The sequence below is a fragment of the Mytilus trossulus genome, chromosome 1 (assembly GCF_036588685.1).
Source record: "Mytilus trossulus isolate FHL-02 chromosome 1, PNRI_Mtr1.1.1.hap1, whole genome shotgun sequence".
NCBI lineage: Eukaryota > Metazoa > Mollusca > Bivalvia > Mytilida > Mytilidae > Mytilus > Mytilus trossulus.
Window position 1 is genome coordinate 96,201,769 of NC_086373.1, and position 19,272 is coordinate 96,221,040.

At 32.9% G+C, this 19,272-nt stretch overlaps 1 protein-coding gene across 3 annotated transcripts; it reads left to right on the forward strand.

Annotated features, from left to right (window-relative positions):
• The first annotated feature begins 5,621 nt into the window (after positions 1-5,621).
• On the forward strand, positions 5,622-19,180 carry LOC134691923 (uncharacterized). Of its 3 annotated transcripts, none has more exons than XM_063552298.1 (2): positions 5,622-6,294; positions 18,204-19,180. In XM_063552298.1, exons 1-2 carry the CDS (start codon positions 6,068-6,070, stop codon positions 18,700-18,702), a joined length of 726 nt encoding a protein of 241 aa, XP_063408368.1. In that variant the 5' UTR covers positions 5,622-6,067; the 3' UTR covers positions 18,703-19,180. The 3 variants fall into 3 exon arrangements, with proteins under 3 accessions (XP_063408368.1, XP_063408370.1, XP_063408369.1); XM_063552300.1 differs by lacking the exon at positions 5,622-6,294 and adding an exon at positions 9,307-9,528; XM_063552299.1 differs by lacking the exon at positions 5,622-6,294 and adding an exon at positions 16,179-16,292.
• Positions 19,181-19,272: the final 92 nt, after the last annotated feature.

Genomic DNA, 19,272 nt, shown 5'->3' on the forward strand with positions numbered 1-19,272 from the left:
GGAAAATATAAGGACGTCTGATTATTTCATTATTGAATATATCTTACAAGTAATTAAATATTTCTAACTGGCTATGTTGTTGACATGCAATGCAATTCTTGTAGTTTCTATTGATAATTTTTCAATAAAAACATTTGATATACAATGTTTTTTCTTCGTGGAAGAATATGATAAAAAGATTTTATCATATACTTAGACTAAATAACATATGATTTTTACTGTATGATAATAGCATTAAATTAACGTAAATTCCATATTTTTTCGAATTGGTGCCTAGTGGGCTGATATGAAAAATTTATCACATGCTTTGAGTGTTATCACATGCCTTTCCGTAACGTTATTGCATGGCATTCCGGTGAAACTCGGCAAATTCCGGAAAATACACCTTCACTGAAAAACATTACAAAGTAGTGTACCAAACAATTTATTTGGATACTGGAAAGTAAATTTTGTAAATTAATCAAAACAACCCAAATAAAAACAAACAAAAACAAACAAACAAAAAATTGTTAAATAAATGCATTTTTCAAAAGTTTCAAACATAATTTAGAAAGTTACAATACAAAAAAGTTGACTTTTCCAAACAGTGTTCATTATGTATATTTTGAATTATTTTTTGGTCGTTTCGTCAAAATTTAAATGTTTTTCTTCTCTGTTGAGGCATATGATAGAAAGATTTCATATCGAATGTACTAAATTTGGGGTCCGACGTCCGTGAACTTTTCACTCTTTGAACTTCTTTTTGGGAACCACGTAAAAGGAATCGTTGAAGCATATGATAAAAAGATCATAACATGTCATTTTTCATATCGCATGTATTATCAGCCCTCGGTCAACATCAGCCCTCGAGCCATGCGGCTCTTGGGCTGATATTGAACCTAGGGCTGATAATGCATGCGATATGAAAAAGGACATGTAATAATCTGATAATAAAATGACATGGTTCATAACAGGTGTAATATCAGCCGTCGGTCAATATCAGATTGCGGCTTTTGAACAGATGTCATTAACCGAAATAATTTTTTTTAATTTTTTTTATCGAGTTAAAAAAAATATTAAGTTAAGTGATCATGAGACAATTCTGTAATCACTTGATATATAAGTCATGTATCTAATGTGTTACCGAATATTGAATATTACATCAATATAACATCACCTCCTCCGGCAATAAGCACTTCTGGTTTAGTTACCAGATCTTCTCCGTATGGATCAGTTGTATTATCACCATCAAACAAATATCCGAAGTTATAGTAAACAAAAAAAAACTCGCAACTTCGTCGAGGTGAGACAAAATTTAACATTTCGTAAAGTTTATTATGAATAATGTGTTAATCGTAATAGATCACGATTTTTTGCTTTCCAAAAATTCAATCCTAACCATATGGGAATTTAGCAGACTCTTACTTGACTGAAACATCGGTGATGCGCTTTTTTAAAACATGATGCAAGCTACATTGGTTATAATGTGTACCCTTGGTGATACGTATTTTGAGACAATTTAAAGAAAAACATTCTGGAAACTAGAAACAAGACGGCATTAACTTTACTATGTCAATGTGATGGTTCACTCATGTTCTTGTCGTTTTTATGTTGCTGGATATAAATAGAAAGGTAATATTAATGAGTTTCTGTGACCGAATACTTTATGTTGTCCAACAACTGTTTCTCAATCCTGTCAACAATGAGATGTGATCGAATCCAGCACGTACGAGTGCGTTCAAATCCAACTCTTTCTAACTTACTTACCTAAATAATCCTCTGCGTGCGTACTTGTATATACATGAGGCCAATACCAACACCCTCCACGGTTTCGTATCTTTTTTCTTTCTGCCTTTCCCCGTGTTATTATCATGAATCTCAGTTCACTCTCTAGTGTACGTCGCCGTGTTTCTTCCAGTCTTCCTGTCTTTTTTCTCTCTACAGGTGTCCATCGAAGAGCTATTTGTTATGTCTTGTTTATCTTTTCGTTCATTTCCATCGCTTTTCTTTAATTTCTGCTCTGATGTCTCTTTGTAAGGTTAGTTTGTATATGTCTTAATTACTTCATGGCCAACAGTTTGCAAAGTCCACAAAGATTATGACAATGATGCGTTGCCTTGCACTGCTCAATAATGTTTTGAGTGAGAATATGTGGTCACTTCACCCTTTATTGGCTCTAAAGACCTACTTATTCTTTCCGCAGAGTCTTATCTAAAGCATCTATCATTTGCTAAGCAATTACTAACAGTAACACTTTTGCAGGTTCAGGTACAAATAGTAGAGATATACCACTACAGTTGTTGCAATTCTTCATATCACCTTTTTTTGCAGGTTTAAAATAACTTCGTCCTCCCATATTTTCCTTTGGTATATCTATTTTCATTTTTCATCGGTGTGAACAAATTGTTGTGGTTTTTCTGGTGGCTGTCTGTCTTTAACTTCCCAAACTGGCCAAAGTGCTCTGTTCATCTTTCAAGTTTCTGGGACGCCGATGTTAATTCCTATACATTCTTGCTTAAGACTGGTGTGGCATTGTTGTTACTTTTCCCACATAGCTGTTTGGTGATCTTATATACTGAACTTAGTTCTCAATGCTTGTATACCTCTTCTGTTTCATTGGCCAATCCTTCAATATACTGTAGTTTGTCTTCTGTCTGTAGCTTTTCCCTTGACTTCTCTATTAAGCTCTGGGTATTCTTTTTGTAGCTTTATTTTCAACTTTTCTGATCTTGTCTGATTGCACTTACTTCTTGTAAATGTTCTATTTTCTATAACATCCCATGTTGTATCTACCATCAACCATTCTCATGTACTGTCTGTAATTCCAAGTTCATTGTCAGCTGTATCATAACATAGTTTACTTTGTTCAAATGTTAATTTAGATCAGGACCAATGTTGTCGTTGTTTTCACTGATATTTTGTAATGTATGCATGGTTTCTTATGCTGTTGTTAAAATTTTGTCTTATCGGATATTTTATTAAGCCGGTGGATTCAATATGCGTTTCTGTTATGTTGTGGTCTGACTAGCTTTCTTAGTTTAAGTTTAATTTTCCCCGAGTAGAAGGTGATGGTCACTCCTACAATCTGTCTTTTAACACAGACATCTATCAGATACTTTCTGCATTTTCCATTTACAATTATGCTGTCTACCTGGTTTTGGTCCTTGCCATTTGGCGAGTTCCATGTTCACTTGTGAAAGTCCTTGTGTGTAAATTAGAATCCTCAAATAACTCAATCATTCAAGCCGCATAAATCTAATAAAAGTCTACCATTTTCATTGCATTCTCTACATTCATGTAGTATACTGATGTTATAACTTCTCATCTCATATTACACTCGTATTCTACAGTACATAGCTATTGTTGTTTCGTTAGCATCTGCGATTTATTTCATATTTTAAATCAATTTTTACCCGGGTTAAAAATTCAATTTATGTTTAAATTGAGGTGTTTGGTTTTGCGTGAACATAGTTTTTAAGTATCTGAAATTTAAATTGAGGAAGATTGTTTCTTTTTATTTCATAGATTTTTTTTATATGGAGTTTGAAAAGGGCTTCTTTGACACGTTCCCCATTTCCGTTCTCAATTTTACTATTTAACATTTGTGTGTGGATTTTAGACAGCTGAACAAGAAGCCTTTTCTTGATGCCTATGCTATACCTCGTATAGAGGAAATAATTGACTGTCTAGCAGAAAGTAAGTACTTTTCTACCGTCAAAATGAAATCAGGCTATCACCAAGTAGAGATATATGAACCGCATAAAGAATGCACAGCTTTTACTGTAGGCCATTTTTCGAATATTGTAGCATGCCGTTTGGATTATCGAAGGAACTGAGGAAGATTGTTTCCTTTTATTACATAGATTTGATTAATATGGATTTTGAAAAAGACTTATTTAACATTGTTGGATCTGCAACAATAAAGACCCTAATTACGATTGCTATAGTTGTAAAGTTTTACAAATAAATAGTTTTTATTGAATTCTGGCGGTATTGAAAATAATCATTTGAATTAAAGTACTATAAAAACGGTTACCAAGCATTACAAATATTGGATACTATTAGGCTCTATCATTGTGTATGTACTTGTGTCGTGTCAGACCGACTTGGATACTAAGTGGTGTTTCCTGTTTTATTAAGTCCATAGAACCTATTGATGGAGTCACGCAATCAACAGTTTAATTACTGTGATCTGATAATGTCACTAATGTTACATAGTTGTTAGTATCCTTGTGCTTTATATTTGTATAAACATTAAAATTCAATATTCATCTTTTGAAGTGTGTAAAATACTGCTTTTTAAACAATATAAAACAAATATACAAATATTAAATGGAGTTTGTTTGATTTAATCCATCATTCCAATTTAATTGCATTAAGTTAAGTTTATATCGATTGCGAATTTATTTCAGAAGAACAATAACAGTTCCATTAAAACTCTTAAAATGTGAGGGTATTGAAGAGATACGCCGATCATATTTGGTTAGTCTCCAATTGTATAAAGATGGCATATCTGAATCCAAGAATTATGTTGCGCTAAATAAATCAAATGAATCTTATGTTTATGATTTTTTTCCACACCTACGATTTAACTCTCACATACTTTGTGAAGATTTCATGGAGAGAAATACCTTCAGATTATACCCTGTGTAGAGTGCTACACGATATTGCACCACTGTAGACATATTAACCTTCAAATATACTGAAAACACGAGGCTTGGCTAGACTTTAAATATGACAGATTTAACAGTCTATATTAGAGAACAGGGTAGCTAAGATTCTGAGAATATCATATTGAACGAGATTCGGTCGTAACCTTATGAACTTTCTCCTTACGTTTTTAAGACTATAATTATGAAGGCAAAATTTATTTTTTATATTATATTTATTTTCAATCATCTGCAAAAAGGGTGGGCTTTCTCTGATATGTCATCGGGCATGGCCTCCTTTTTTAAGTGACATTTTTATCCCAAGTTCAGAATAAAGCAATAAAGTTTTAACTCATGGTTGAATTTTGACTTTTGTAAACCTGGGATAAATCGAACCCCACGTTTATTATGATAAAAAAAATAGACAACAAGTCGGAGGAAGCTGATAAATCGGCTTCGCTTTAGAAGAAAGTAAAATAATAATACACAATGGAATGGATTTTAAAAACCTTTCGGTAATCGATGATATCGAATCGGCGCCAAGATGAACCAGTTTGTGTTGGATAGTTAATGTGTCAACATCCCAACGACACAAAAAGCAAAAGACATTTAGAAGTCTACAATACAGTCAAACCAGTCATTTTCTCTTCTAGTCTTAAAACGTTAGGGGGAAAATATACTTGATTTTTTTTTAAAAGTTTATCCTTCTTGTTAAAAAAAGTCTTTAGCTAAAACTTGAGTTATGGTAAGACTGTTCACTAATCTTGTTTACATTAAACGATAAGTTAGAAGAAATCCTGTTTGATTTGGACCAAACACAAACATGGTATCGTGTTCGATAATAAATAAATACCCATGTACACCCTCGTAAATTGTGGGAAGTCTATTGAAGGTTTTGAAAAAGTAAGCAGCTTATCTATAACGCTGAGGAATTAGCTTAACATATCTCATTACTTCACTCCACTAATAATGGTTTAATGTTATTAATTAAAGTTAGAAACATAAAAATTCAGTCATCAAGACTACACGCAAGTGTGCGTAGCAGTTCTTAAGTTGTATCTTTATTTTTGTGAAACTAGGTATATCACTATAAAGCGTTTTGAGTAAATGTAAAATAAGGAGTTTACAGTTTTTGCGTCTATAGATAACAAATTGTTTTCTATAGAATTAATGATTTTCTGCTCGACTTCAATTATATTTCTCAGTTAATAATGAACATATATTGAAATGTACTTTAGGTGGATAGTGTTTCATTGACTGGAATCTAATGAAGTCAATTCTGTGATATACTTGATTATTTTTATAAAAGAAGAAAATGTTTAACAAATGGACGGTGATACGTTATTGAAAAGAAAAGTGGAGTGAAGTATTTTGTTTTGAGTTTTTAAAATGAAGCGATAATTTAAAAGTTCACAAATTGAACAGTTTTGTATTGAAAGATGGATAAACATTATTCCCAAACATCTCGAACGAGCACGATGAGTACTAGGGACCATATATTCATAACTCCTGCTGTTTTATCAGGATTAAGTGACAGTCCATTGCTTGGAGTAAAAAGAGTTGACATTAGTTTTGTTCAGAAAGATACTAAACGTTTGGGACCTATCAAGAAGATTATAAAACAGAGAGTTAAACCTATTACGGAAGAATCTCTTTCAGATCACAGGTATTACTTATATTTGTATCTTTATTTCACTGAACTATATGTACAGTATGGATGTTTTATTGAATAGAGATAGCATTGAGAATGTAAATGGGGAATATGTCAAAGACTTGATAAGAGACAAAAACCCGACCAAAGTGCAGACAACAGCTGATATTTCAGTCAGAACTATATCGAAGATATATAACTAGTACAATCACCATTCTTCTTCTTTTTTGTGGGGTTCGTGTTGCTCAGTTCGTAGTTTGTTCTGTATAAGTGTTTTGTTAAATGTTAATTTTCATTTCTTATTTTTCTTCTTTTCTCATGAATTTGTCCGTCTCTCTTCCACTTTGATATTTTCCCTTTTTTTTCTGTCACTTTTAAAAAAAGAGTCCGGTGACTTCTTCCCCTTTGATATATAGACTACGTATCATTGGGCGTTCGATTAACTGATTGTCCAAAATTTAATATTATAACAATATTGAAGCCAATGAAGGTCTTCCCTTTTTTGTTTAGAAATTTGGAACTTGAACGAAAAATTCAAATATTTTTGTGACCAATCAGTAAATGTATTCCAACAATAACCTTTAGTCACACACATTCCATTCCAACCAAAGTTTCTTGTGTGAAACAAAACAAAAAACAATAAAAATGCAAGTTTCTATAAATCCGCAAAAGGAAAAGGGGGCGTAAATTTGAAAGAACACATTGGTGTTATGTTTTTTTTGGCAATAACATATATAAAGTTATTGAAATTATTGAAAGGAATGCAAATTTCACTTATATATTTTTCGTTTCGAACGCATAATTTTAAAATGAATGTAATAAAACATCTTGTTTTTGGTTATTAAGAAAATCACGGAAAATTGATATTTCGTAGAATCATTTGGATGCCGAATTCCTGAGAAAATAGTTGTACAAGATAGTTAAACTGAACAATAATGTATAAATGTGAAAAATCTGCCACAGAAATAAACACCATTGTCTTGTAACACAAAAGACCTTTAAGTTTAAATTATTCATTAAATAAATGTGAAACAGCAGGGTTACAGATTTTTATGTATGTTCTTGTTAAACCTGACTAAAGAAGATAAATGTCATATTAGTTCGTTCGCTGTAATTTATGGATAAATGGTGATTCATTTACATAACTATTCCCGATTAAAAAAACGTCACATCGGTTATCGTCATGACCTTATAAAAACATTGAAATTAAGAATAGATCTAATATGAATCGAATTGTGTTATCTCCCCTAGAGAAAAAAAACTGCGCCTTTTACGGTAGAAACGCCCGCCGCATGCAAATAAGCATTGTGGTGTAAGTCGCAACTGGAATGGCGTACAAGTAATTTAATCAGGAAATATGTAAAATCACCTTGTATGAAGAAAAAACTTGCAGAAGATTCTTTAACATAAAATAATGCTTTAAATATGACGATTAGATTTTTTTTCAAGTTTAAATTGATAACATAAATTCCCAAATGTTCTAAATTAAAAGGAAGCGCGGCCATCTTGGTTGGTTGGCCGGGTCACCGGACATATTTTTAAACTAGATACCCCAATGATGATTGTGGCCAAGTTTGGTTAAATTTGGCCAAGTAGTTGCAGAGGAGAAGAAAAGTTAACGACGACGACGGACGACGGACGACGGTCGACGGACGCCAAGTGATGAGAAAAGCTCACTTGGCCCTTTGGACCAGGTGAGATAAAAGAAAAAAAAAAGGTTTGCGAGTATTATGTGAAACATATATCTTAAAATGCTGACGGATTAAAAAAAAAACCTACAATAAAAATTAGGAAAATTTTAAAATCAGATGGGGGAGCCAAAGAACACTGTAAGATATTGAGAAATTTGACACAAGCGTACTCGCGCAAGTTCTTGACATGTGAATTAAACAGTTCCGCATATCTGACGGTTGAAATCAAATGACTTTGGATTCATCAATCACAACATTTATTTTTTTCAAAATAGAAATAGATCGTACGTACTTCACCTCGATATATGAGAAATATTGCATTTTCAATCTGACAGTTAAATGATTAAGGATGTTCAAAAATAATATCCTTTCAACTGATTTTTATAGTCAGTTCTTATGTTGTATTGCTACATCATTGTCCCAGGTTAGGGAGAGGTTGGCGCCTTCGAACATGCTTTTCCGAGCTACATTCTGTATGTGCCTGTCCATTTCAGGAGCCTATAGTTCAATGGTTGTTGTTGATTTATGTCTGTCATATTTGTTTTTTGTAAATTTGTTTGTTATAAATAAAGCCGAAAGTTTTCTCAATTGAATTGTTTTGTATTTTCATGTCGGGCCCTTTGCGGTAGGCGACTACATGATATGATATGGAGGTGTCTGAATGTTGAATGACGTACGGTTGTCTACATAGTTGCTGCATCCTTATTTGAACTTTGGTTGATAAGTTTTTCATTGGCACGTGTGGAACGAATGTTTTACGACGTGTCGACGAATAATTTACGACATGTGGACAGACGGACGGACAGACAATAATATAATGTAATGGGCGCATACGGTTACTATGCCGTTTGTTTTCACGTTTACATTGTTTTACATTGTCATTTCGGGGCCTTTTATAGCTGACTATGCGGTATGAGCTTTGCTCATTGTTGATGGCTGTACCGTGACTGACCTATATTTTTTAATGTCTGTGTCATTTTGGTCTATTGTGGAGAGGTGTCTCATTGGCAATGTAACCACATCTTCTTTTTTTATAACTGTTACCTGATTGAACATGTATGAACTTCTGCCACTGAACGTTAAGATACCAATCAATCAGTACACGAGTATTAAATATGGGGTTAAGAGTCGTCCACAATCTGATATACATATATATAAGGTCATTGTATAACCTATGATTGTATCTATTGGGTCGATCAAGATGCGTTTAATCGATTTTATCTCGATTGTCTGTCATTCATAAAACAAAAGCTCTGGCGCTTTAACTATTGTTTACAATGACACCAATATTTACTTGCTTATAGCCGTGCTATACCTTTCATATTGTAAACTTATACCCACCATGTGTACATTTAACAAAAGTGCTCATTGTTTGTACAACTTATAATATTTCACGATTTATTGGACTTCGGTATATAAAAATGATTGTTAGTTTAACATAACGTTTTAAATTAATTCAATATTATGGCTTGACACCAATGGGATAAACAGTTTAATTATTCCGAATTAAAATGGATTTTCTTGTGGTACAAGGACAACCTCCGGTTCTACATACAAGGTAATCACTATAAGAGTGTGCTTAAAATGGTGATTGAAATTAAGCTTATTATAAATCCGTCTCATCTCTATTTTCCTATTTATTTCTTGATAACGCCGGAATACACTTGTAAATATCCATTCAAAGGAGAAAAATTATATTTCAAAATCAAACCTTTATTTGATTGAATATCAGACAAAAAAGTTTACAGATATAAACATAAGATGGCAATTTTGGAATTAATATTGATTCACTCAGTGAGTCTTGTATCAGAAATAAACACATGTATTCCTAAACCAGTTGCTGGCATGATACGGGTTATTCGCGTTTAACTTATGATGGCATGATATTAACCCTCTTACAGGAGGGATTGAGGTTGATTTGTATATGAGGAAGAGATAACCAGTTGTATTGAGGTCGGGTATCTCCGTCACTCTTCTGTTACTTATTTTAACATCGGACTCGGGCTTCTTTTCAACTGAGTTTTGCTGTATGTGTGTGTGTTTATTCCTCATGGCTAGAGTTATATGGAGAGGGTTGAGCTCTAAACAAAACATGTTTTACCCCGTCGCATTTTGAATTACTAGTACCCCAAGTCAGATACCCTTTTGTCTTTGTTAGCATTGTAGGTTTTTTTTTTTATTTGATCTATTTATATGTTTTTGAGTTAAGTAATGCGTCCATGTCGCTGAACTAGTATGCATTATTGTTTAGGGGTTAGATGAGACCCGACACCGAAGCGAGCGTTGCCTGTTACGTTGAAGACACATGTTTGTGCTGTTTTCATTTCTTTGATCGGGTTGTTGTCTCTTTGACACAATTCCCGTTTCTATTTTGTTTTGTGTACTTAAAGTTGTCTGTTTGTTTGCTTGTCTTGATTTTGTGTTTAAAAAAAGGAGTGAAATCTCGATACAAGAATGATAGGTTTGTATTATAATGATGATTATTAAAAATAATCGCTTTATAATATATGAAACAAAATCATTTCGTAAATTTCATAACTAACACTAATGATTTTAAGGATAATTCTTCAGTATAACTGGACGGTAGGGCATTCCATTTCACTCCATAGCCGAGACGTTTTGTCTATTTCAACAGCATATGCGTGTTTACTTTCTGTTTTTTTTTTAAATTTGACTGTTAATTTTGTATTGCTATATACACAGACAAGTACTTATTACTAAAGAATTCGTGTGGGTAAAATTGTTACTTAAATTACCAAGATTAAAGCGGTTGAGATTACCCATTCGTTTTCAAGTTTCATTCATAAACAACATGGTATTGTGTTTGACCGATAAGTTCTGATCAATCATTGGAACGTTTCAAATGCCAAAAGAACATGTGACCTATTAAGATTTTAAAAAGTTGTCAACGTGAAAGTTTCTTCAAAACAATTGATTTCCATTTGAAAATCATCGAACTAAATAAAGCTTGTCACACTACAACAAAAGAAAGAGTAAGGAAATATACAATAAACACTGCCAGGGCCATCTTTCTTCCATCTGCTTTCCTTCCACCCAAACTTATATATATTTTCTGTCTTTTCTTCCAGTTTCTCGCGTCTCTTCGACTTCTCTCTCTTTTTTCTAATAGTCTTGGATGTTATTTTTTTTAAATTTTAGTTCATTTATATATTTAGGAGTTAGTATGAAGTCCATTTTCTCTGAACAAGTACACATTTTTGTTTAGTGTCTATTGCTGGAGTCCGTCTCCGAGTGCGATATTCTCTTGCTATATTAAATTGGTGGTATCTTCATCTCCCATGTCGTAGTTTTTTACTTTTACATTCGTCTTGTTCAGCTCTCTGTTTCATCTGTCTGTTTTTTATTTTATTTTTGTGTGTCTTTTCTTGTTTCTTATTTGCTTGTTTTGTATTTGTTTTTATTGCTAGAAACGAAATGAAATTGACCTTAGAAACAAAGCCAGGTATTTTCCCCATTAAATATATTGATGTTTTGTATTGATTTATAATATCGAATTCTTTGAAGTTATAGTTTTTAGTTCAAATAACAAAAATAAGCCATAACAAACATAAGACACGCATGAAATTCAAATGAATATAAGAAGAAGCCATCATTCTGGAATATTGTCATGTGCACAATTAGAAAAGAAACCCAATGACTATAGAATTTATTATTCTGGGGTCTGTAAAATGGGCACCTGTAATTGTTGAAAAGTTAGATTTGCTTCTTATACTTTTTAAACAAATCTGAATCACTGATGATTGCGAGAAAATGTCATCATAATTTTAGGGGTTTTGTTAATAAAAATACCAGCTGAAGGACGCCTCCGGGGTGCGGGATTTTCTCGCTGCATTGAAGACCTGTTGGTGACCTTCTGTTGTTGTTTTTCTATGGTCGGGTTGTTGTCTCTTTGACACATTTCCCATTTCCATTCTCAATATAATCATACAGAAAAATATCAATGAGAAACCAAAATATATTTTTAAAAAGGAACAAAATATATTACTCGACAATATTACAGATTTAATAAACGATTTATTGGCAGAAATACACTATCATTATATCATATCAGATCATAATTGAAGGTCGTGGATAACATTGAAAACTCAGAGCTTTACATCAGTTAACATATAACTTAAAAGTCAAATACAAATTGCCATTTTTCCTTTTTAATATTTTGTAAACTCGTTTAAGCTGGAATTAAGAAAAGATAATGAATGCCTGTATATACATAAATATCTAGTTTAAACTGCTCTTCGTGATGGTCAGGATATGAATAATGAATTGACAGGCAAACTATACTATAAATAATAATGGACGATACAATAAAGAATACAGAAAATAGCCAAAATAGTATAGAAACGGAGCCCCACCCCAACTGAAAGGAAAATCCAGAACCTCAATCACACCCGCATTGTGCAAATTATTTTCTTTTCTTATATATATATGAATAAAACTAATTTTCATTTAAAAGCACTTACACTAAAACGACAAGTTATAAACTCTTAAATTTTCAGTTTTTGTTTGAATTATCTTCATTCTATTTCACTAAGTTTGCTGTTAATCTATTTCCCTCATCGTCATAAACATGCATGAAATATTTGCCACTGAACGTTAATCAACCATTAATCAATGTATTTCCGCCCTATATTCACCAATAGTTAGCACCTTTATTTTCAGTCTGATTAATCACTAATAAAGTAATAATCACTCATACTACATATTGCATTGAACAAAAAGTAGATAATACATAGAATTAAAAGGCGTTATGAAGATTCTGTTTCCCGTTTTTAGTGTCTAAAGAAATCTATCGGTATTTAGAAATATTTTAAATGACAAAAATGGACCCTTTAAACTATTTAAATATGATTGCAGTAAGCATTTTAGGTTGGTGTATATATATATGGATCTTATCGCGTTCTATACATTCTATTTTGTTACAAATAAAAGACCTACTCGGTGCTATAACTGGCAGATAATCCATAATGTAATTTTCACTTTTCTTTAAAGAAATAGCTTTAATAAGATGAAAGACCGCAAGGACAACAAACTTGTAATGATTCTTTTGTCCAAACGTCACAACTAGATATGAATAAATACTTATTTCAATCGTATCCAAATATAGGTTGATTGATGTATCTCAGTTTCTTAAAAAGTAATTAATCACATGCACCCTTAGCTTAAAATTTAATTTCATGTGCAAACATCATATGCTATATTTTAAAAAAATAGTGAACTTTTAAGCTCATCATATCTCAAAGTCAACATAAAAAATGTTCAAACGATATCCGTCGATTTCTAAGTTGTGTGTCTTATTTTTTCCCTATTTTGTCTTTGTTTTGTTCACGCATCGTTGAGAATATAATCGAATTTGATGCGACTGTCAACCAAGTGAGAGGTTTAGCTAGATTTAAAACCAGGTTCAATCCACCATTTCTTCATAAGAAAATGCCTATATCAAGTCAGGAATATGACAGATGCTATCCATTCGTTTGATGTGTTTGAACTTTTGATTTTGCCATTTGATTGGGACTTTCCTTTTTGAATTTTCCTCGGAGTTCAGTTTTCTTGTGATTTTACTTTTTTTCAGATAATGCCATTCAGCAATTTGAAACCCAATTTTAGTACAACCCACATTAAAAGCTTTTGAAACCTCCTTAGTCCCTCTTCACTTTGAGAATATGCATTAAAATGATTTGGTATTTATGTTTGTCAATACATGAGAAAAAATATTTAAGGAAAAATGTCCCTAATAGTAAAGGGAAAACATATATCATTCTAAGTGCCATGAATTTGTTTACCTCTAAGACGAAAAATTGTGACCTCGACAAAATTGATACTTCCGCTGGCTTAGTGATTTTGAAAGACAACTTTAGATAGAGTCCCTCCAAACAATGAACACGATATTACATTTGCGACGACAAAATATCTGTTGCTACCGTTTTTTTTAAATTTTTAATTGATTTAAAAGTTTCATTGAATGAACATGCATATGTTGACAAATTAAAGACTCTTATCATACTATATGATCAACTCAATAGAATTATAGGATTTTACAATTGAGTTATAATCTGGAGGAGGTGTATACATTTGGATTTTATTGGGGGGGTTAACTTCTTCAAATTCTTATTGAATTTATCAAAGATGTAACTCAGTCAGGCTATTCATATAGAAGCGAAAATAACAACACCACAGTCACGACAGGTATGATTAAATATTTATTTTTCCATTTCCTGTGTTATTTAACTAAATAACAAATAAGTTTTAAAGCAGTTTTTGTTTGGTATGAACTCGATTACCCTTATTATCTTGTAGACGCCCTTTTGCAACTATTATATTAGCTTGTATACAACCATACAACACATTTAGTTGAACTATTACACAAACTGTGATGCACTATCGACCCTAACAAAAAATCTTGGGAACTTGCATCCAGTCATGCGCTTCTTAATGTTAACGGGACATTAGATCATATACGATTAGTTTTTTTTATAGATTGATTTCCTTTTTGTGTTGGAGAACTACGAATACTTCGTTCATTGAAAAAACTATTTCAATATGTCTAACACTAGTTCAAATTTACATAGATTGAACCTTTTTGTATTATAGTTAACAAAAGTATTATTTTAGGTTTCACTTGTAAAACAAGACCTGCTTACCCTTCCATAGCACATGGGTTCATACATAAAATTCGGGTTAAGTTTGTGTCTCTCGTGACGAATGGTACAGAACTAAGTTTTCTTTGAAGTGTTCTGTTGAATGTTCTTGATGGTTCTATGTGTTCTTCTCATTACGGACGGTGTAGTGTTTAGTTTTCTATGCAGTTCTTTGTAGAATGTTGCTTGTTTTGTTTGTGTATCTCATGACGGACGGTGCAGTATTTAGTGTTCTGGGTTATATTTTAATGAATGTTGTTATGTTAGACTCCCTCGTGACGAACGGTGCACTATTTAGTTTTCTGTGTAATGTTTTGTAGAATGTTGTTGGTTCTGGTTGTGTCTCTCATGACGGCCGGTGCAGTAGTTAGTGTTCTTAGTTATATTTTGTTGAACGTTTTTGGTTCTGGTTGTGTATCTCATTACGTACGGTGTAGTATTTAGTGTTCTGAGTTATGTTTTCTTGAATGTTGTTCGTTCTGGTTGTGTATCTCATTACGTACGGTGCAGTATTTAGTGTTATGGGTTATATTTTGTTGAATGTTGTTATGTTTGACTCCCTCGTCACGAACGGTGCAGTATTTAGTTTTCTGTGTAATGTTTTGTTGATTATTGTTGTTGGTTCTGTGCAGTATTCAGTGTTGTGTGCAGTATTCAGTGTTCTGTGCATTATTAATGTTTTGTTGAATGTTGTTGATGGTTAAGTTTGTGTTTCTCGTGACAGACGGTGCACTATTTAGTTTTCTGTATATAGTGTTTTGTTAAATGTCGTAAGTCGTTTCATCCATGTCCCCCAAAAAGATTATATTTTTTTTTTCAAATGATTCTTAGGTTTTGTACAGCGTGGCTTGCCAAATAAAAAATGAAAAAAATGTATTATAAAATGGTCGCAGTGATAAAGACATACAATTACCTAAGAAAAAGTGGGACTTTTTTCTCATTTAAGGGTTTAATATAGTATCTACTGTCGTGCATAATATAGAGATATATAGACACTGAAAATGACCAGAAAATTTTACAGAACAAATGCAACTTTACATCTATTTACCAGTTATAAAAGAAAATCGCTCCATTTTATTTGTATTTTGTTTTTGTTCTGCTGGAAATGAATTCATTGTATGCCTTGCGTTTATTTCATACTTGAACGAATATAGAAAATAACTAGATCACCTTTCGTGACAATAAATACGTTCTTTTTATAATTGAAATCTATGATTGCAAATGTTTGTTTCATTAGTATTTTTGTTAGAACCCCCAAAGAACAATTCTGAAGGTCAGCGTTTATATTAAAATCTCGGAATTAATTTTAATCCTTTAACTTAAAGAGAAGATTGTAAAGTTGTGTTTCACAAATACATATATTCATTACTTTCCTCAAGGCTTACAGGAATAAGAACCGATCACGGATTTATAAATGAAATCATACGCTAGATTACTAAATCATTGTCACTTAAATTCTGTTTGTATAAACATTTTCCCTTCATATCTTTATAAATGAAAGACATGTACAAATATATATTTAGGACGAATATCTCTGAATAAATACTAGGTCCATGCGATAAAACTATAAAATGTCCAACTTTATGGAGGTTTGTGTGGATGTCAAATCCATAAGACTAAGGAGAAGTGGAACATGTTTACTTTCTGCCAGAATCACCAGAACACGGTACAGTAAAAAATGGCATTTTTATCTTTTATCGATTTGTCTTGCAAAACCTTTACGAAAAAAATAAAATCACAGAAATACTGAACTCCGAGGAAAATTCAAAACGGAAAACATAGAAAATCACTGTATCGATATCGTTGATTTGATGTTTTTTAAAATGTTAACTCCACCATACTTGTTTACCTGCTTAGGCAATAATTAACTCTTGTAAGACTGTTCATATAGTTCCTAAACCGGAGCTCACATGCCGTGTAAACTATTGCCATCACTTGGCGGAATTAGTGTGTAGAAGTTCCTTCACAAATGATTTTTATTTGGTTTTGATCGAACGCAAACATTGCGGCCAGGGACAATCTTTGATTATGATTGGCCAATCTAAAACAAAATCTTCTCTGCTTTGTAACCATACTGATGATTGTGAAATCATCTATACACATGATTTCTATTTAATATTCATCAGCTTGCAAACATGACGGAATAAGTGTAACATACGCCTTATTGAAAACCTCTGAGAAATCACATTCAAAGGAATGTTTATGGATCTCCTTTAATCCTCATTGTTTCGTATAGAACGAAACGTATTGCCACGATGATGGTATTCTGATTTTCTGCTGTCATATTCTCTTGATTGCTCATCTCTAAATATCTGCCAGTGATTTGATGTCTTAAGATGGTTATTACCTTTACCAGATGTTTCGATCATGTACTATTGCATACTCCGGTTGGCAGGACAGTAGAGGTGGTCTAACCTTTAGCATTCGGCTTCCAGCTCAGATCATCTCGGAGATTTGCCATAACCAGCAAGATGAAAGTTTTGCTGCTTTTCCCTAGCCGTCTTAATGTTGTATTCCCTACATTTCCGACTATGCCTATTGCCTTTAGCATCCTTCATAATGACTGCAGGAAATCCACTACTTCTACTTGGAACAGCCAAGTTTTCAAACCATTCTCTTTACATGTCATCAGCTCTGTTTAATTTTCCTTCACCTGCTGGTATGCCTCTTTATATCTCTCTTTCAATGGAACTGTCAGTTCTATTGCTACTATCATCTTTGACAACTGTGACCAAACTACAATGTCTGGGTGTAGGATTGTCTGTACGAAATCAGGAAACACAAGCTTATTTCCAATGCCAGCCCTAATGTTTCATTCATGGTCTAAGCTGTAGTGCTGTTGGATGGATCTGATCTGCTTTGCCTTTGTTGTTTATGGTCTCTTCTTCCTTCATTCAATATCAAAGGTCTCTATCATGCCGCCATCGATATTTTCGCAAAACAATCTTACTGAATGAAAGTATGTGTTCCATTGTGCCTCGTCGACCACATAACTTAAAGAGTGGTTCTACTGCCAATCTCCATTGGTTGAGTAAGTTTTGACGGGAAAGGAAATTTATCATAACTGACCTAAGCATGAATTAAATTGTGATCTGTTCCATTCCCCATAACCCTGCCCATGGGATCTTTCTTTCTGTCAAGTTCGTACTCGTGACTAATGCTCTTTGGCCTTCTTCTACATGTCTTATTCTGACTGCACCATAATGCTCTTTTCTTTTGGTGTTGCATTTGACTATTGTTGTCAATGTGTTGTTCCTAAACCCTGTCTACCAGTATATGTGTTGTCAACTATATCTTTGTAATAAAGAATTCTTTCTGCTTGATATACTGCAGTGTGTAATGTTTTTCTGGTGGAAAACATTGAAAAATTGAGGAATCATAGTTCCAAACAAAAATCTGAATCAGAAACTTCTTGGCCAAATTTAGTCATTAAACACAAAAGAGTATTGTATTTTAAAAAAAGGACTTCAAAAAAATGTTCTCAAATCATGGCTGCCCGGGGCAATCATTGATTCTGATGATTTTTTCAAATAATTTTTAAATTGATCATTGATATGTGTTTTTGTTTATTTTACAGGACGATGGGAAGTGAAAGTGATGGCTATGATTTTTGTGATGATGCAATAGAAAAAGTAGCTAAGGCTAACTCAGTTCGTTTGGAAACTACACAGATTTTACCGGAAGTGTCAGCTTCTACTTGTGCTTTTCATACAAAATCAGACAGATTAAAGAACGAATTGTTGTATATGTCAAATCACCATGCGGGACATTTACCACAAAAACGTTTGAGACCTAAAGCTGTGTCTAATATACCAATAAATCCTCGAAAACGAATTCCAAAAATACCATCAGGAATGGATATAAGACAATTGGAAAGAGACATTGAAAAATATCCCAAGTTTCCGTCAGCCTTGCCTGGGCACATGCCGTCAAAAGAGTTTGTAATGACATGGTTATTACATGGGTCAGAACCTGAACACCACTTTCCCGAACTAACTACTCCAAGAGATAAAAAACCGTCCAAATTAAAACAACACAAATTAGGTGCTTATAGAAATACGTTCGTTAGTGAATGATATATGTATATCAGAACTACATATATATGTATATTTAATTGAGCTAGATGCAACGAAATTAATATTGTCGTCAACAATGGAAAAGAAAAGAGTTTAAAGGTTTCGTCTCATTGAAACCTTGTCGTTATCTAGTATACGAACAATCGGAATCAAATGTGTAAGCTTCATCGGAATCAAACGTGCACACATTGCTTCATCTGTGCATGGAAATTATAATTGTTGTTCGAATCAACTGTGTACTCAATACTGATTCGTTTGCATTATTGTAAACAATATACATATGTATTATTGCAAACATGTGCAATCAGTTATTTTCATTATGTCTGATTAATATACTTTTAGAATAAGAATCGGTGAATGTCCTCAACCGTCATTTGCCAAACACCTAATTACGAATTAGTTATGAATCTTCTGGGCATATAGGAAAACAAAGTAATTTGCCGAAGTTTAGAATGAATCTTTATGACACCATTGCAATCATGTATACGTTTTCAAATCGTAACATCAACCACACGTGACAAGGATGTCCTTATCCTCTTTAAGATAATTTTTGAAAAAAATCCACAGAAA